The 17,226-nt window shown below is 60.3% G+C and overlaps 2 protein-coding genes across 2 annotated transcripts in view; one reads left to right on the top strand and one right to left on the bottom strand.

The window, feature by feature from the left end:
* ZBTB16 (zinc finger and BTB domain containing 16) overlaps positions 1-5,583 on the top strand; it is a 64,770-nt gene extending 59,187 nt beyond the window's left edge. Inside the window, 2 exon segments of the mRNA XM_052783772.1 lie at positions 2,075-2,242; positions 2,533-5,583. Coding sequence (XP_052639732.1) covers positions 2,075-2,242; positions 2,533-2,762 — 398 coding nt within the window. The 3' untranslated portion in view covers positions 2,763-5,583.
* Positions 5,584-8,543: 2,960 nt separating this feature from the next.
* Positions 8,544-14,070, bottom strand: LOC128140275 (5-hydroxytryptamine receptor 3A-like). The gene is made up of 9 exons (XM_052783773.1): positions 13,914-14,070; positions 11,750-11,913; positions 11,527-11,571; positions 11,057-11,166; positions 10,301-10,470; positions 9,915-10,075; positions 9,456-9,666; positions 9,043-9,276; positions 8,544-8,869 (listed from the first exon to the last, which is right to left on the bottom strand). Exons 1-9 carry the CDS (start codon positions 13,987-13,989, stop codon positions 8,571-8,573), a joined length of 1,470 nt encoding a protein of 489 aa, XP_052639733.1. The 5' UTR covers positions 13,990-14,070; the 3' UTR covers positions 8,544-8,570.
* Between the last annotated feature and the right edge of the window lie 3,156 nt (positions 14,071-17,226).

Raw genomic sequence — 17,226 nt, forward strand, 5'->3', positions numbered from 1 at the left:
TTCTTCCCCATTCATAACAAAAAAAAAAAACCAAAAAAACCAAAAAAATAAAATGGGAAAAGAAATGTGACATTGTCATAAAAGTGTCGAGGCAATTGCAGTTGAGGTTGTTGGGATTTAAAAAACAAAACGGAAAAAAAGAAGCTGCGTGTAATAAGTTGATCCGGTATAAGGTGACATGTGACCTTCTTAGGAGATGTGCGATCATACCCGCTTCATCAGCTTACGGGCGGTAGATGCACATAATCAGCCAGTGCTCGGCCCTAATGGGATTAGGGCGACCTGCGCGACGTGTAGCTGGTGCTTCAGTGGCGCAGCCCACCGGGGCAGGGCTTGGCTCCGGGAGAGCTGGCTGGGAGAGCGGGGCTTTGACCGCCTTACGCCGTGTCCTCAAAGAGCCCGCACTGTGTCCTCGGCTCCTCTGCCCGCATCCCCAGGCAGGACCAGGGGATGGCAGGGGGAGAGGTCCCAGCCACACAGCGAGCATCGTCACGGCTCTCTGCAGCTGCGTGAGTGAAGCGCTCCTCGGCCTTCCTTTGCCCACACAAGTTGGAGGCTCGTACGCCCTCCTCGTCTGCACTTTTTTGGCTGGCAGGGAGGAAAACGTCTGCCAAGCTGGGATAGCCCTTCTCCTTTCTCCTGTGAAGCACTGTGCGTGCATACAGCCTCAGAAGGGGACGTCAAAGCAGCTGCTGGGGGGACGCGCAGGGAGGGTCGCTCCGTCTGGGCTGTGGCTGGCAGCTGCCAGACCCACACGTGTGCTTGGGCTTGGGGTTCCGACGTGGGAAATGGGAGTCGCGTGCTGATGATAAGCGCGTTAATGCCGAGCACTGGAGCTATTTATAGCCGGTAATCCGGTGACCTGGGCTGCGGGTCGGGCCGCGCATGTCCCACCCCAACCTCTGCTGCTTTAGCAGCTCCTGGCTGTGAAAAAACGCTGGGATCATGGGCATTTAATCATGCGGCATGGTTTCATCCTGCACGGGTGCAGGATGCGAGCATTCCTCCCGGGGCCGGAGCGCTCCGGGAGCCCTGGCTCCCATTTACACGGCTTCTCCTCGCAATCGAGGACCTGGAAAGGCCATCTGCCTCTGGCTGCACAGTCACTATCTCTGCCCAGAGGATGGAAAACCAAGGTGATAATTGGGAATCAGGCCTGGGGAGGGGAAAGGCAGCTGCCAACATGCACCGCCTGCCTTGCCTTTGGAGGGGGGATCCGGAACACATCCCAAGCATCGTCCTCCTCCAGTGCCCAGCCAGCAGCTGCGGGAGGGGGCGAGGGGCCGCGGGTCTTGGCTGCGGCACACGGGGAGAGAGTAAAATATCATTTTAAAGGGGAAGCGAAAGCACAGGCATGTGAGTATATAACAAGAAGGACAATTTATGCCCAGGCACGAGTGCAGTTTGACACGGGGATAATGAAAAAACGTAGGTCATTGTGGATGACTTAAGCCTTCACAGCTGAAGAAAATGTATGAAATGCGGGGAACATTACACGCTTGGCAGCTCTGCACATCTGCAGCAGGACAAGTGAAATACAGTTTGCCATTCTTTACCATAAACTGTGCTTGTAGGATATGCGGCCCAGAGAAATTGTAATTACAGTGACAAGACAAATCAGTAATATTTAAATATTCATGAACAAAGTCTCGGACGATCAATCTATCTTTATTGTCCTTGCCTTCGCGGCTGTAATAAATAAGTAGCTGGAGCCCTCACCTTTCCTTCAAATCATTCTGCCTTTGGTGCCGAACCAGAGTTCATTTATCAGCCGCCTGGTCTGGAGCGCGGGAGACGCCTGGGGCCAGGTCTGTGCCGGCGATGCCGGGTGAAAAGCCTGGGAATCGGTGGCAGGAGGGTCACGGCGCCCTCCAGTCTCGTTAGCCTGCTGCGGACCTGAGCATCCCCACCGCACGGGGTTGCAGGGACCGGTGTGCCGTGCTGGGGTGGCTGGGATGCTCCATCCCCCCAGCATGGCGGCAGCGGGTGCCAGGGCTAAATCCAGGCCAGGGGGCTAGTTTTGGCATGGCACGGTGGCCGCGGCGGTGTCTCTGACGCACACGTGTGCTTGCAGGTGACCACCCCTACGAGTGTGAGTTCTGCGGCAGCTGCTTCCGGGACGAGAGCACGCTGAAGGGCCACAAGCGCATCCACACCGGCGAGAAGCCCTACGAGTGCAACGGCTGCGGCAAGAAGTTCAGCCTCAAGCACCAGCTGGAGACCCACTACCGGGTCCACACGGGTACGTGCTGCAGGGGGGGGGGGGGTGTCTCCGGTGAGGCCGGCGGTGCCGGACCAGTCCCCCGGCAGAGACACCGGCAGTGTGGACCAGGGCAGCGGCCGGGGATAACGAATCGTCAGATGCGCCGGCGTGTAGCTATTGTAAATAGGGGATCAATAGTCAGATCGGTTTTGCTGTTCATTACTCGGTTATCGGCTGTGCCCGCCGCGGCAGCGTCGATGCTGGGCAGTTAATTACTGCCTGGAGGCCCTGAGCCCCCGCTGACGCCCCCGTCTCCCCATCTCCCGCAGGCGAGAAGCCCTTCGAGTGCAAGCTGTGCCACCAGCGCTCCCGGGACTACTCGGCCATGATCAAACACCTTCGGACCCACAATGGCGCTTCCCCCTACCAGTGCACCATTTGCCTGGAGTACTGCCCCAGCCTCTCCGCCATGCAGAAGCACATGAAGGGCCACAAGCCGGAGGAGATCCCCACCGACTGGCGGATAGAGAAGACCTATCTTTACCTCTGCTACGTCTGAGGGAGGAGGTGCAGGGGCGGTGGGGCCGAGTGGCGGAGGACTGGGCAAAAAAAAAACCACCGAACCCGCAGCGTCCACGGCCTTGTTTGTTTTTGGTTCTCGTTCGTTGCTTCTCGCCGGAAGGATCCTGTGGCTTGTGCTGGGGCAGGGGGATGCGCCGGCCCCTTCCCCAGCCCCATCCGCGCCCCCCTCCCTGGCTGCTCGTGCGCCCGCTGCCCTTGCACCCTCATTGCGGGGCAGCTTTCGCCCCTCGCGGCCCCCAGGGAATTCGCTCCCCGACAGGCCCCTCCATCACCACTGGTGCCGGCCACCGGCGCTGCCGGGAACACCGTGTGGGAACAACGCGCTGCCCTGAAAGCATGTATATGGCCAGTGCTTTGGGAAGGCTTTAATTTCCGGTGTCCTCTATCACCGTGTAGGCCCCGCCATGGATGCCCTGCTGAGAGCCCGAGCTCACGCGTGGGGCACGGCTCCACATGGGGCTCAGCCCCCATTTCGGGAGGGTTACCCCCTCCCAGGCTGCGGCATCCCGGGTGGGAGAGTGCCGGCGTCCGGCGAGCTGTAAGTGCTTTGGTGAGGGCATCCCTGGGGGGGGATCCTGGCCGGAGGAAGGTGTTTGGGGTAGGGAACCAGCTGTGAGCCGGGCTGCCTTGCCGGGCTGCCTGGGATCCGGGCGGGCACAAGGGGCGCCTGGTGGCTGCCGCCCTCCCCCTGACCAAAGACCTCTCTATGCATTTCCCCTTCCTTCCCCGCCTTCCCGGGGGGCGAGGGTGAAGCCCCCTGCAGTGAGACGCAGCCAGTTTGGTGATGCACGGTTGACGCCAGTGCCGGTGTGGGTGCCGCCGGTGCGCAGCATTGCTCCAAATGGGGGGGGTCCTCTTTTTCCTGCTAATTTGGGGCGCCTGGAAGGTGCCGAGTGTGGTTTTTTTGCCCAGCCTCAGCTGCAGGAGCCCACAAGCAAGGGGTGCCCAGTGGCAGGCGGCCTCGCTCGCCGCTTTATTTGCTTTTCGTTCGGTTTCTCTGAACTTTCTTTTGGAATATTTCCGCATTTAGCACATTTTACTTGAAATTACCTCATTTTTTTGTGACCTCATGAGCTTTTATTGATTTGGGGGGGACGGGGGGTGGCGTGGCTGGGAAGGCGCGAGCCGCATGCCTGGCGCTGGCGGTGGAGGGGCGGCGCGGCGGTGTCATCCCTGCCGGCCTCCCGTTGTGCATTATCCTTACCAAAACTGGTATTTTTTGCCCGGCCCCATGGGGCCGGGGGCGTCGGTTCTGAAGCTACCTCTTGTGTTCGTTTTTGTTGTGTTTCTCCTTTGCGGTTGCAGAAGTGGGCTCTACGGTTTCCATCCCGCGCGGCGCTCGCAGCCACGGCTTTTTTTTGTCATTTTGCTGCGTTTGGGGGAAAAGGGGGGGAAAAAGAGTCGGGAGGAGTGGGATGGCCTCTGGACGCGGTTTGGAGGGATGCTGATGGCCTCTCTTGGTTTGGGGTGCCCGTCCCACCTCTCCTGGTGCCAAGCAGGGATGCTGCTGCCAGAGCAGCACCCTCCCTCGCAGCCCGGTCCGGCTTTGCGTGCACGTGCGACCTTTGCTGCTCCGCACAGGGTGGACGCCGCTGTTGTACCATCCGGGATGTGACTGCAGAGAATGGCTCGTTTAATTGTTGTGCCTAAGAAAAAAAAAAAAAAAAAAGAGAAATATAAAAAAAAAAAAAAAACCCGGTTCTTTCACATGGAAAGTTGCTGCAATTTCTGGTGCGCGCGCGTGGTAGCTCCCTGCGGTGCATCGGCGATGCCGGCCCTGGGCGCCACGGAGCACACGGCCGAGCTCGTGTGGCTTTTTTTGCTTTAACCTCTCCTCCCATCCCACCGTCCCCCTCCCTTCCTCCCTCCCTCCTTTCCTCAGTGCTGCAGCCTCCCAGCTGTGACGGCGTTGGGATCGGCGTCGGAGCGATGCCGCCGCGCCGCGGTGCCCCGGGCGTGCGGCCCCGCATCTGTTTGCCATGGCGTGGCGAGCTGTGGCGCAGCCCCCGCCGCCCTTCCATATATATATAAGTATATATATGTGTATCATAGCAGTGAGGACCAAGCGCCCTGCAGGGCCCCACGGCCCCGGGCTCCCTCTCCCCTGGCTTGTCGTCGGTGTCGTGAGCGCCCGCCTGCCCGTCCCGTTGCTCTGTGTTGCCGCTCGTGGTTCGGGTCCGTCGCTGTCCTCGTTCCGTCTACCTCAGCACCTCTCTGAGCCCGGGCGCAGAAGGTGCCCAAGTTCCCCTTTGGTTTTCTCAGAGTATCTATCGGCTCCTATTTTTTGTACGACTTTCTCCCTCTCCCCTCACCGTTCGCTCCCTTGCGGTTCTGCTTGCGAGTCCTCTCTGTCCTCTAGCCACAGATGCCGTTAGCTAAAAGTTTCCTGAAAAATAAAGAAAAAGAAAAAAAAAAAACAAAAAAACAAACCAGTTGTGGTGTCTCCTAGTTGCAGCTCTCTGCATCTGCCTTCGTCCTGTGTAGATTCAGATGCATTTCTTTGTAAGACTTCAGTGTTTCTGACAGAGGAAAAAAAAAAAGAAAGACAAAAAAAAAAAAAGAAGAATATACTGCTGCAGGTTTTTTTCTCTCCATGTGTCACTAAGTGAAGTTCGTGCCTTCTATAGCAAAGAGAATATTTTTTACATCCTACTAACGGTAGATTTTTTTGTAGTGAACATTTTTTGTATTTTTATTTATAAGTCTCATAAGGAAAATAGCAATGTTCAGTTGTATACCTTGAATCTGCAGTTAGAAAGCAAAAAAACAACCAATAAAGTTAATTCCGTTGTCTCGGCCTGCCGTCTCCTGTTCCTGTGCCCATGCCTGCCGGGAGGAGGAGGAGGAGGAAGGACGCAGCCCCCCGGCTTGGGGCAAGCCGCAGGGGGACCCATGGTGGTGAGTTTGGGGGTGCCTGCTCGGCTCCCTGGAGGCTGCAGCGGGGGGTCCCATCCCTAAACCAACCCCGATAGGTGGGAGGTGCCCCTGGGATGCGGGGATGCTGACGTCCCCGCGGACGGGGAGGAAACCCGCGTCCCTTGTCCCAGGACGCGTGCCTCCCTGTGCCCCGGCACGCTGCCTGCGGCCTGCGCCGCTGCCTGCCTGCCTGCGCAGCTCACTAGGGAGCTGAGCAAGTTTGCCTCAATGAAAGTGAACTCGTTCATTTAAACCTGACTGCAGAGTAGTCTGGCCCCCCGCTGCGTTAATTATCCTGTAGTTCTCGACTGATTGCTGTACACTAAGCTTAAGCCCTCCTTTATTTATTTACTGACTACATTAACAGCAGCGCCTGCACTCCTTTTGTGCTGCGGCACACTGTACGGCGCGCTGCGGCAGGGCCAGGCGGGTGCTGCCGGCATTGTCCGGCCCTGCCCGTGCCCCATGGGTGCTGCCCACACCCCACGGGTGCTGCCTGCCACCCGCCTGGGTGTCACGGTGCTGTTAAACGTTAATTACGGCACGGTTGGAGTCGCTGGATGCCAAGCATCGCTTTTTTTTTTCCAGGGCTGGATGACGTGGGCCAGGCTGCAGCGTGCGCTGGCGTTGAGGCCGGGGTCCTCCCATGCCCCGGGGCTTCCCGGTGGGTTTGGGGGGGCTGCACGCCCGCCCCAAGGTCCTGGTCGTGGTCCCTGCCTCCCAGCGCTCCCCCCAGCACGGCTCTTCTGGGGAGGCCTTGGGCAAGCGGGGAAGAGCTTTGCTCATGGTTCAGGCAAGCAGAGGTGGCCCTGCTGCAAGCGACCTGCCGGCTGCAGCATCCGCAGGAGAAGGGGGGATGGAACCCCTCTCCAGCGTTTGGCCTGGTACAAAGGCGTTATTATGATAACGGGGAAATTGTCATAGGACTGGGCCTTTGTCTGCACACTCGCGCAGCAGCTGGGAGCGATTATGCTGCAACAATGTTCTGTTCCATCAACATTATGTCCTCATTAAACCTTTATTAGGAGATTAGATTCAGATTTATTGATTTTTCTTTATTTTTTTTTTAAAGAGGAAAATCCAGGCTCCTCTCGGAGAGATGCCTGGAACTTTTCCCTGCACGCGGCGCTTCCCAAAGCCGCAAGAGGGCAAAGGGAGAACCCAGATCCTTCCTCCGGCACGGGCAGCCTCTTCTTCCAGGGGGAAAGGACCGCTCGGCTGGCTGAGGGGGTTAGGTTGGGTGCGGGACGGCTTCCTAGCACAGGGAAGGACAAGGAAAGAGCAGCCATGCAGCCACTGACGTGGTCCACGGGATGCGGCGGCACAGGTGAGCATCTCGCAGCGGGTCCTCCCTGAGGGGCATCCGGGGTCCCAGTGGGCAGGAGAGGGATGGTGAGGTTGGCTCAGGGGTCCTGCCACCCCATCCCCTCCTCGATGGCGCAGGCTGGGCGACATCGCGCACCCAGGTCAATGGGCCCATTGGATTTATCTGCTGGAGCGTTTGATGTTACACGAAGGCGGCTCATTCCAGAGGGTGTTAATTGCCCGCTGCAGTGATCAGGTCTGTAGCACCATCGATCTCGGCAGGATCAATGGGCTGATTTAGTGTCTCACGAACTCTTTAACTGGACACCTCATCAATAGGCAGCCACTTACAGACCATCAGCGCATTAGCATGGGCCGGCGCCGGCAGGAGCCCGCTCCACCCGTCCTCAGCACCCCTGTCACTCGGCAGGGAGTTTTCCTGCAGGTGACGGCTCCGGAACAGTGAGCGGGGCCCTTGGTCTGGGGCCGGTGGTCTTGGGGGTGGACGTAGGAGAGCTGGGTGCCGCCAACCCGCCTTTCTGCCACCACCCACAGCCCGACCATAGGCAGAGATGCTCCTAGAGCACAGGATGGGCCCTCCCACCATCTCCAGCGCTTTTGAGGACAGCACCAGTTGCTCAGGTATGTTACCAGCATGAAGAGTGACCTGTGCCTTTATGGGGTCTTGGGCAAGCATGGCGGGGCTGGGGGCTACCCCAAAAACACTATCGGTGTTTCTTGTCACAAGCTTCTGACGCCCCCAGTTCTGAAACGAGAGCAGGTACTGCGTTGGGCAGATCCACTCCTTGCAATTTGGGCTGGGGTCCCTGCTCCGGGATGGAGCCAGCAGTTCTCTCCTCTCCTCTTAGCCTCCTGCCTCTGCCCTGGCAGGGGCCCCCAGAGGGAGCAAGGGGGGATCGAGCAAAGCTGCGGCAGCCACCGGTGACCCCGCAGGTCTCTTCCAGCACCGCATGCCCACGGAACCAGTCCCCCCTCGCACCCTGCTTCGTTTGCCGCTGTCAGGCTCTGCTTCTCTCCCAGTTGACTGTAGCGCTGGGCAAGCATGCCCGGGGGCCAGCCTGGGGTGGGGGAAACACAGAGCCCTGCGGAGCCCAGCGAGCAGGGCGAGTACTGGAGAAGGGGACATGGGCGTGTGGGCGCCCCACACCCCGGTGCTTCGTGCACGGTGGCGGGGGCTTCCCCAGGGCAGCGGGCCTGAGGGGCAGGGGACCCCCGGGGGCGGCGGGGACCCCCCCGGCGGGCGGCAGCGCCGGGGCCGCTGTCCGCGGTGCTGAAGGCGGCGGCGGCGGCCGCCAGTCGGGCCGGGTCGGGGCCGCTGGCGGGGACGGGTCGGGGGGGAAGCACGGTGGAAGGCTGGGGCAGGGGTCGGAGGTGCTGGGTGGTTCCTCCTCAGCTCCGCCATCGTGCTCAGATGCGGCTGCTGGGGGGCTGGCGGGGCTGGCAGCAGACGCGCCAGCCTGGGTCAGCGAAGAGCAGCGAGGCCCGGAGGCGAGGGGCAGTGTCTGGGGTCCCCACCTCGCCTGCCCCCCGAGGCAGGCACCGCTCAGACATCCCGCCACACCGACCAGAGGGTGCCCAGGGTGATGCTGTAGGCCAGGACGGCCGCCAGGTACGCCCGGAAGAGCAGGACATCCAACACGTAGCCTACTTGTAGCCACTCGCGGGCAACGTCGCGAAACTCCTCGCGTTTCTCCAGGAACTGGCGGATGGCGGTGATCTCACGCAGGACACTGTGCATCAGCGGGGAGCCCTCCGCCTGGCCAGCAAAGGCCGGTGCGGGCCTCACAGCCCCCGCCGCCTCGCACTCCCGGGGGTCCTCGCTGCCATGGTGGCTCAGCTTGGCTGCAGGGTCCAGAGAGGCAAGTGCAAAAAATCTCTTTAGAGGGGAAGCTGGTGCTTCTGTGGGTGACCTGGGCATCCAGATCACCGTGCGAACAGGGGCTACATAGACACAGACGGCTACGTAGGGCCTAGTCCCCTTCGGTTCCCATGGGCCCTCTCTGTGCAGCCCTTACCCGCGCTGTCATTGTTCTCCACCTCCCTGGAGATGTCCGAGCTCTGCGTCCTGCTTGGGCTGAATGTCCTCCCATCCTGGATGCAGAGCAGGACGGTGGCTCGTTCCAGCAGCAGACGCTTCACCCACTCGGGGACGTGGGGCTGCAGGTCCTGCTTGTGCACCAGGCGCACGATCAGGATGGTCTCCGTCAGGCTGATGACGAGCAGTGCCATGCACACCACAAAGTAGATGCCTGTGGAGACATCAACAAGGTGAGTGGCCTGCAAAGGCTCCCACACGGAGCATGGTCCTGAGCAAGTCCTGCCCGCCCACCTTGCTAGGGACCTGTGGTCTCTGTCCAGAGCAGCAGCTCCCGCTGCTCCAGGCCCAGGACTGCTGTGGCGGTTGGCTTGGCAGGTAGTGCCGCCGTACCTATCAATGGGGTGCCAACGGCAGTAGCTGGCAGCGTGTCGGATACGATGATGAGGAAAACCGAGTAGCCCAGCAGCAGGGTGATCTTGAAAGAGACCCTCTCGCCACTGTTGGGAGGTAGGTAGAAGCCCACAATGTCCATAACCATCAGGAAGATGCTGGGGAGCAGCAGGCTGACGGTGTAGAAGAGGGGGCGTCTCCGGATGACCACCTGCGGGACAGAGAGACAGGGAAGGCTCAGCGAAGGGTGGAAATGAGGGCTGGTGCTGGTGCGGCTCTCTGCCAAGGCAGGCGAGGATGGTGGGATGCGCTAAGGTAAGCCAGAGGAAAGGAAGGGCTCAGCACCGGGACCCTCCTGCCCACAGGCAGGAGCACCGCGGCACCGAGCGGGCCGGGCAATCGAGCAACAGGGACGGTGGCAAAGCCATTCCCTAGTGCCCCATCCCCGAAGGCCCTTACGTAGAACTTCATCTCAGCGTAGCTGTCGCTGCTCTTGACGCTGAACTCCTGGAAGCAGCTGAGGACGTAGAGCAGCTCCCACTCGCCCTGGTTCATGAAGACGCTCCGGTCGAACTTGACCAGCTCCGGCTGCCGCCACAGCGAGAGGTTGATGTCGCGGACTGGGGGGGCAGAGGAGAGGTGAGGACCAGGGGTCCCCGGCCCGAAACGCCGGCAGCTGCCGGCACCTCCACGCCGGGCTGGGTGCCCGCCCTCCCCGCACGCATCCCCGATCCGCTGGGGCCATCTAGAGGGACGAGTCGCCTTCTGCACGGAGCTCCAGCCCCGCGGAGGTCCCGCCCGCTCCCCCGGAGCCCCCTTCGGCCGTGGGGGGTCCCGGCACTCACTGTGGTGCAGCCAGCTGGTGAAGGTGAGTGAGCAGTTCTGAACGTCGAAGGGGAAGTTGTAGATGTCCAGGCTGCAGGAGGTCATCACCTGGATCGGTTTGAGGTTCTGCACCTCCCCATGGTGGCCAACGTAGACGTAGGGGACGTGGGGGGACTTTCCGACATCCACGCTGGGGGGCACAAGGGACGGAGAGCAGGGCTGGGGAGCGCCCTGGGCAGGAGGGACTCCTACCGAGCTGCGTTTAGGAGGGGAACTGCCCAGGCACCAGGGCTTTGCCCACCCCACCATCTGCTTTTTTGGCAATACCCGTGCAGGCATGCCTGCCCAGCATCTCCTCTGCACTGCCCGGGCTGCTGCCCCTCCCAGCCCAAGGAGCTTCTGTGTCCTTGCCCCGGGGCTTTCTGGAGCAGGCGGGAACACCTTAAATCCCCACGGAGCGGGAAGGACACCGGCTGGCTTTACAGGAAGGGCCGGCAGCTCCGCAGCTGCCCTGGCATTGTGCTGCCTTCACAAAGCCTTTCTCCAGCTATCTGGATCCCACCCCCGGCATGGCGCGGGTAATTACGGATGGTTGCAGTTAGCCAGCATTGGAAATGGCCCAACTGCTGAGCCGTTCCCCATCTGCAGCTCGCCCGATGCGGGGAGGCTGCCAGCTCTGTGCCAGGAATACAAAGCGCGGGGTGGCGCGTGCCCACAGTGGGCGAGAGGGGTTAAGCCCCAGGCCATCTCCCCCCACAGATTTTGGCCACACTCACAACTCATTGATGAGGATGTCAGGCACCCAGATGCTCTCCGCGGGGAGGGAGATCTGTGTCAGGTTGTCGAAGCGCGCCGGGTCCCACCGGAGGAATTCGTCTGTCCAGTGCTGGGGACAAGAGAGAGGGGGCTTGGAGGGGGAGGTCCCTCCCGCCCTGATGGGACGACAAAGCCCAGACCAGCACCCTGCCACGGGAACCAATCTTCAATGCCATCCCTGGGAAGGAGGAAAGGCTCGTCCTCCAGCTATCGCACCTCCCAACGGGCTGAAGCACGGAACATGAAAGCTGTGCCCTCAGGTTTGTGCCCTACGGAGGTCTTGTCATCCCCTGGGATGGGTTCAGCCTTGCTGCATTCCTGCAGGGCTGCACACCTCTCCCAACGGAAAAACCTGTGTTTGCAGGGGTGCTCAGCCTCGGGTGGTGCCCCAGCAAGGGAGGGGTGAGGTTGCATGGTCTCATCTGCTCACCTGCCTGTACCAGATGTAGGTGGTCAGCACCTGGTTCTTCTCATCCTGCAGGAAGAGGACACAGTGTCAGCACGGGGGGGTATTGGCACTCTGGAAGATGGGCAGAGCGTGCCAGGAGGATGCCGCACACCGGGTACCATTCTCCTTGCTGTGGACAGGCAGAAGCTGCCCGCGCCAAAGGCAGCTGTCCCCACCCCATGTGGGATGGCAGCAGAGGACTCACCACGCTGAGGATGGCGTAGACCATGAGGTCGATGGCCACGTTGGTGGTCGTCCGCCAGTCCCGCACAGGCCGGGTGCCCTTCTGGTAGTGGGCCAGCAGGTAGTGGGACAGCCGGTGCAGGGCAGGCTCGGTGGGCTCTGGCGTCCAGCCCCCCCTCCGGGTACCTGCCAGCAGAGGGAAGGAAGGAGGGATGGAGGGCCGCTCGCACGGGGGCAGTGACTGCAATTGCCTGGGGGCGTGCCACGAACCACGGGATGCTGCTGGCTGCCATCCCTCACTTACCAGTTGGGGTTTCCCATCAAAGTTGAATAGGAGCATCCTGATGGGAAACAAGGCTGCCCGCCAGAACCATCACCTAACGTCTTATTAATACCTTCTGCTGCGTAGGTGGACGGGGCTGTGACCTTCCCCCAGCCTTGGAAGGCAGGGCTGCCATCTTCCGCCTCTCCCAGACGGATGCCAGGACCAAGGCAGTGGGGGACCACAAGGGACTCACTACCCCCGGATAAGTTTCCTACCGCTCACTGCTTCCAGGGGTATTTCTTCTTTGCTGTGCAGGTGGAGGCGGCGAAGGTTAGAGATGAACTGGGATGCTAAATGCATTTATTAGGTATCTCGGCATTTGTTTCCTGAGGAAACGATCCCTCGGCTGGTGCCGGCAGCATTAATTGCAGAGCAAATTGCTCGCGGCACCCGCGTCCTCGCTGCAAGGCAGCCGGCAATGCCGCAGCCAAGCCAGGGCGGCAAAGCCGCGCTCGTGGCTTTGCTCTGCAGCACGGCCAGCCCCAGAGTCCAATTCCCGCCTAATGAAAGGGACTAATTGGAATAGATCTGCGGGAACTTGGGAAAAGCTGCTGGGAAGGGAACTTTAATCTGTCTTTGAAGCTGAAAAAAAAAAAAACAACCAGCAGTCTCAGCCCCTCCAACGCTGCACGCGATCGGTAATGCCGGGGAGCCGGCCGGGCGCACGACCCTCGCCCAGGCAGGCGTGCGCCAACGGAGGCAGTGAGGGGGGGTGAGAGGCAGCAATTAGGGCAAGGGGAGGAAAACAGGCACTGCTGACATCGTGGCTGGGGCCAAGCGGCCCTTCCTGCTGCAGCTGGTGGCAGCTGGCTCGCGCCAGTGCTCCTCCTCCTTGTGCCCGTGCCACTGAGCTCCAGGTCAGGATGCTCTGGCAGCCAAGAAATGGCTTTGCAAGGGGACGACTGGGCTGGGTTTGTTCTGGCCGCTCTGTGTGTCTGCCACAGACATTGTGCTGGTCTCCCTGGCCCCAAACCCATGCTGGCAACTTGCCTGGTGCAACTCGGCACAGCCCTGGGGCACGCGGGTGTGTCTGCATGGACCTTCCTACCCCATTGCCTCCAGCATCGCTAAGGTGAGAGAGTCATTGCTCCCGCTCCTCTTCTGCCGCCTCTGCCAGGCTAACTCTGGGAGAATGTTTGGGAGTTGGGAACGATGCCCCAATGAGAGGGGTATCCGACCGGTCCAAAGATCCGAGCGACAAACCTGCTGAAAGCTTTCAGCTGCCTTGGTGCAAAACAGCACAATGATTTTTCTGCTGTTTCCCAGGGAGGTTAAATGAGAAAACAGTAACGATAGCTGGTGAACATTTTGGCAGTCGGTTTTGCACCGTGCAGAGCTGAGATTACAACCCATAGGCACAGCAGCGCTTCTGCATGCTGTCATCCCCAAAACCCGGCTCTGCATCATGAGGGATGAAGCATTGTATTAGAGAAATCCCTTTACTGGGTGGAGGACTCAGGCAGCAGCTTCCAGGCAGAGCCAGGCAGGCAGGCAGGAGATAACCCTGTTTCTCTCTATATCTATCCTCAGGACTCAGACCCTGCGTGCTTCCAGAGTACTTGGAAGCCCCGTACCGATGAGCCCACGACGCGGAGCTGGGTTCAAACACCGCTGTGGGTGTTCAGCCTGCATCGCCCAGGCAGGCAGCACCTCCAGGCTCTCGCACCAGAGCTTTCCCACGCTTGGGCTTCTCCCAGCTACGTCGCTTTTCAACAGCCTTAAGTTTTCTCTAAAAAGCAGCCTTTGCATGCCGTGCAGTGCTGTTCAGGTTTTAGGCAGGTATTGTACCATGCCCTATGGTGCGGGGAGCGCCCCGCTCTGCCCCAGCTCTCCAGCCCTGCCCATGGGTCCCTCAACTTACCTTGGCTCTGCAGCATCGAGGCAAGAGGCAGCAGGGCCAGAAGCACCCCGAGAGCAGCCAGCATCGTGGCTCTCATGCTGCCAGGCTGCTGGCTTCCTCCTGCCCAGCCTGCCGGCTCCGCGGAGGAGTGAACCCGAGCAGGGAGGCAGGCGGCACTCCTGGCTCACTTTCCCCCCGCCGTTGGGTTTTTGAGAACGCCCAATTAATCTCGCAATCGGCCTCTCCCGCTGCATCAAGTTTCAGGCTGGGAGGATGCGAGAGGAGCCCACCCAGCCACCACCCCCAACCCTGCCAGCTCCCCTGGGGCTTCCCCGTCCCCTGCCTGGGCGCCTGGCCATGGAAAAGCAGGTTTCGGGGGTGCAAGCGTTGCGCCGGCGTGCAGCAGGAGCGGGGGGCATGGCTGGGAGGGGAGAGGATGCTGCAGGCACTGGGGCTGCACCAGAAGGTCCTCACCGGTCAGAAAGTCAGGAAGGAAAACCTCTGAGATGGGGGTGGTCTGTCCCAGAGGTTACAGAGACTTGGCACTGGCGCGGGGTGGGTTTCCCTCAGCAGAGGACCAGTGGGCTCTGGAGGTACCGGGCTCCCCTTCACACCCTTCACGCTGGAGGTGGGTGCACTGACAGATGCAGGTTGCAGGCAGCACATGCTGCCTGCCAGCCCTTCACACCCCTGCCTGGGGGCAGCAAGCTTGCCCCGACCACCTCCAACCAGGGCCAAGGCGAGGGTCTATTTTCATTGCAGCGATTTGCGGGCGCATGCAAATTTCAGCAAATGAAAGCACTTCTTACCCCTTTTGGTTTCCCTGCATATTCAACACCTTTGGGCAAACAAGACTGTAAGCAAGGCTTGGTCTCGTATGATTGAGAGCAAAAATCTGTTCAGCACTTGCCTGCGCACTGGTACCCGCTCAGGCTGCAGTATCCTTCCCACCGTGTCAGAGCATCGTGTCCTTGGCATTAGGCGATGTCCCTCTGCCCTGCAAGGGAGCCTCACGCCCACCCCCGTTCCCTATATTCGCGTATATTCGTGTACGTATGTCTGCGTTTCTGTGTGTTGTAGGTGCCTGTGCCCCCGCGAAGCTGCCAGCTGCTGGAAGTGCTCAGGAAGTGTCGGGCAGAGACGGGAGCCTGCGGCAGTGGCGCAGAGCAAATCGCATCAGATGGCAGCGTGGAGTCACTTAAACAAGATAAGAATTAGTGCGCGGCCCTGATGAACTCCCCCTCGGCTGCCAACAGCGGTGTCAGGGAGAGAGCGAGAGCAGAGCCGGGGCTAATTTGATTTCTCGGCTCCGTTAGCGGCTGGCAAGTCACCTCCCGGGGAGCGCAGGCAGCTCAGAGCTCTTTCCCCTTATTGAATCTGGGTAATGAAAATCACGGGCAGTGCCGTGGCAGCGCTGGGGACCATGCCCCGCTCTGCCCTCTCTCCTCCGGCCCCCCGCATCCACAGCAGGCAGGATGCGGACAAGGGGGTGAGGACCGCTCAAGCGGAGCCTCTGCTGCAGCATCATTAACTCTGAATTTTCTCCCTTGGGTTTGACGTCTTCATCTTAAAGAGATTTTAATGTAGTTCCTATCAGCCCTCCTGTTATTGGATATCTAATTAGCGTGATCTATTACAGCCTTGTATTACGCGCGTGCGCCGGGGGGCTCTTGCGGGACTTTTTGCGGGACGGCCAATATCAATCGGCAGCGCCTGGATCAGATTTACTTTCCGAAATGGCGTAATAGGATTTTATTAGCCCTGTAATCCACTGCGCTGTAATTGCTTTTCTGGGAATCGAAGTGCTTGGCGTTCGGGGCCTCCCATGGCTCAGCCCCTGCCGTCCTGCCCAGGCTTTGCCTGCAGCTGGGTGCAGCAGCATCTCTGTACTGGGATGGAGACCAAGGGATTTTTTCTAGGGCAGCCACACTGAGAGCAGGTACATCGGCTAGGCAAGCAGCGAACTTCTTAAGCCAGGGCTTGGCCAAGAGCTGCAGCAATCTTGGAGGTTGGGGAGAGCACAGGGGCGCAGGCACAGGGTCCCTACAATGCGACGGGACAAGTGATGCTCCGCATCTCCCCATCTGCAGTGGGACAAGCGATGCTCCGCATCCCCCCATCACCCCAACCTGCCCTTACCGGGACTGAAACCAAGCCCCGTGGCCGCAGCATTGCATACTGTATTCCCACAGCAGCGTTAGCCTCGGCAGCTCCCACCCCATGCCGCCGGAGTCACCGGGGGCTGTGAGGGCTTTGGCAGGCATGTGGCTGAGCTCTGTGTGGGACGGGGATGCTGCAGCCAGGCTGGGGACCGCGGTGGGAATGGGGAGGGAGGTCTCAGTGTGGTGCCTGCCTGCACAGAGCAGGCTGGAGAGGGAAGCAGCCCTCCTCTGGGCTGCCAGAACTCGCCTTTCAGAGCGTGTTTGGAGCGTCAAAAGCAATAAAGCATCATGGAGGAGCCCTGGCAGCATGGCTGCCTGCCGGCCCCGGCCCCATCACGCGCCCAAGGCCGCCCATTACGGAGCCTCACGCTCCCCCGAATTGCATGTCTGCTATGATTTAACGCTGCAAGACATGAAATAAACACCACGCGCAGGCAGGGCTGCTGGCACTGGCACGGGTGGACTCATGGCAGCCCCCCACACCGGCACCGGGGGATGCAGGACCCTCCTGTGGGGCAGTGGTCCTCAGGAATGCTCGGGCTTGCTGCCCGGCTAATTACGCACCCGTAAAGTAAATAACTCTGTGTAAACAGAGGTGGGCTCCGGCCTGGAGAGCCGCTGGGTGGCTTGCTGGCAGGGCAGGGGGGTGTTTTGGGGAGCCCAGCAGCCCAAGGGCAGTGGCCGCAGCCTGTCTGGGAGCCCAGGAAGGAGGGGTCCTTGGGCCCCCACTGCTGCCTTTACTCATCTGCTTAACATACGCAAGCTGAAACAGCCACCGGGTGACTCGCGCCGCACTCAAAGGCAGTGGTGCTTTATTTTGGGTCTGCGGTGCTGGACCGTGAACATGGGGGCTGAGCGCTGCTCACCAGCTAGATCCGTGGTGAGGAGGAGGAGGAGGATGCTGGGGGTCTGTGCCGGGGGGGTCTCCGCTGACTGCTGGCAGCGGAGGGGACAGGTCGCCCACAGAGTGGCTAAAAATCACCCTTGGCAGGTACCGAGCCTGTCGTCACCCCGCCAGCAAAGGAGCCCGATGCCTTTAAATCCCCTGGCGAAGGGAGGGGAGCGCTTTCCTTCGGTCCTTTTCTCCATTAGACACCCTTCAGGTGTTAGCAATATTCTGCCACCGTTTCATTATCCATTAAAGCCAGGTAATAATAAGCACGCAAAGGTAT

This window comes from Harpia harpyja, chromosome 4, assembly GCF_026419915.1.
Source record: "Harpia harpyja isolate bHarHar1 chromosome 4, bHarHar1 primary haplotype, whole genome shotgun sequence".
NCBI lineage: Eukaryota > Metazoa > Chordata > Aves > Accipitriformes > Accipitridae > Harpia > Harpia harpyja.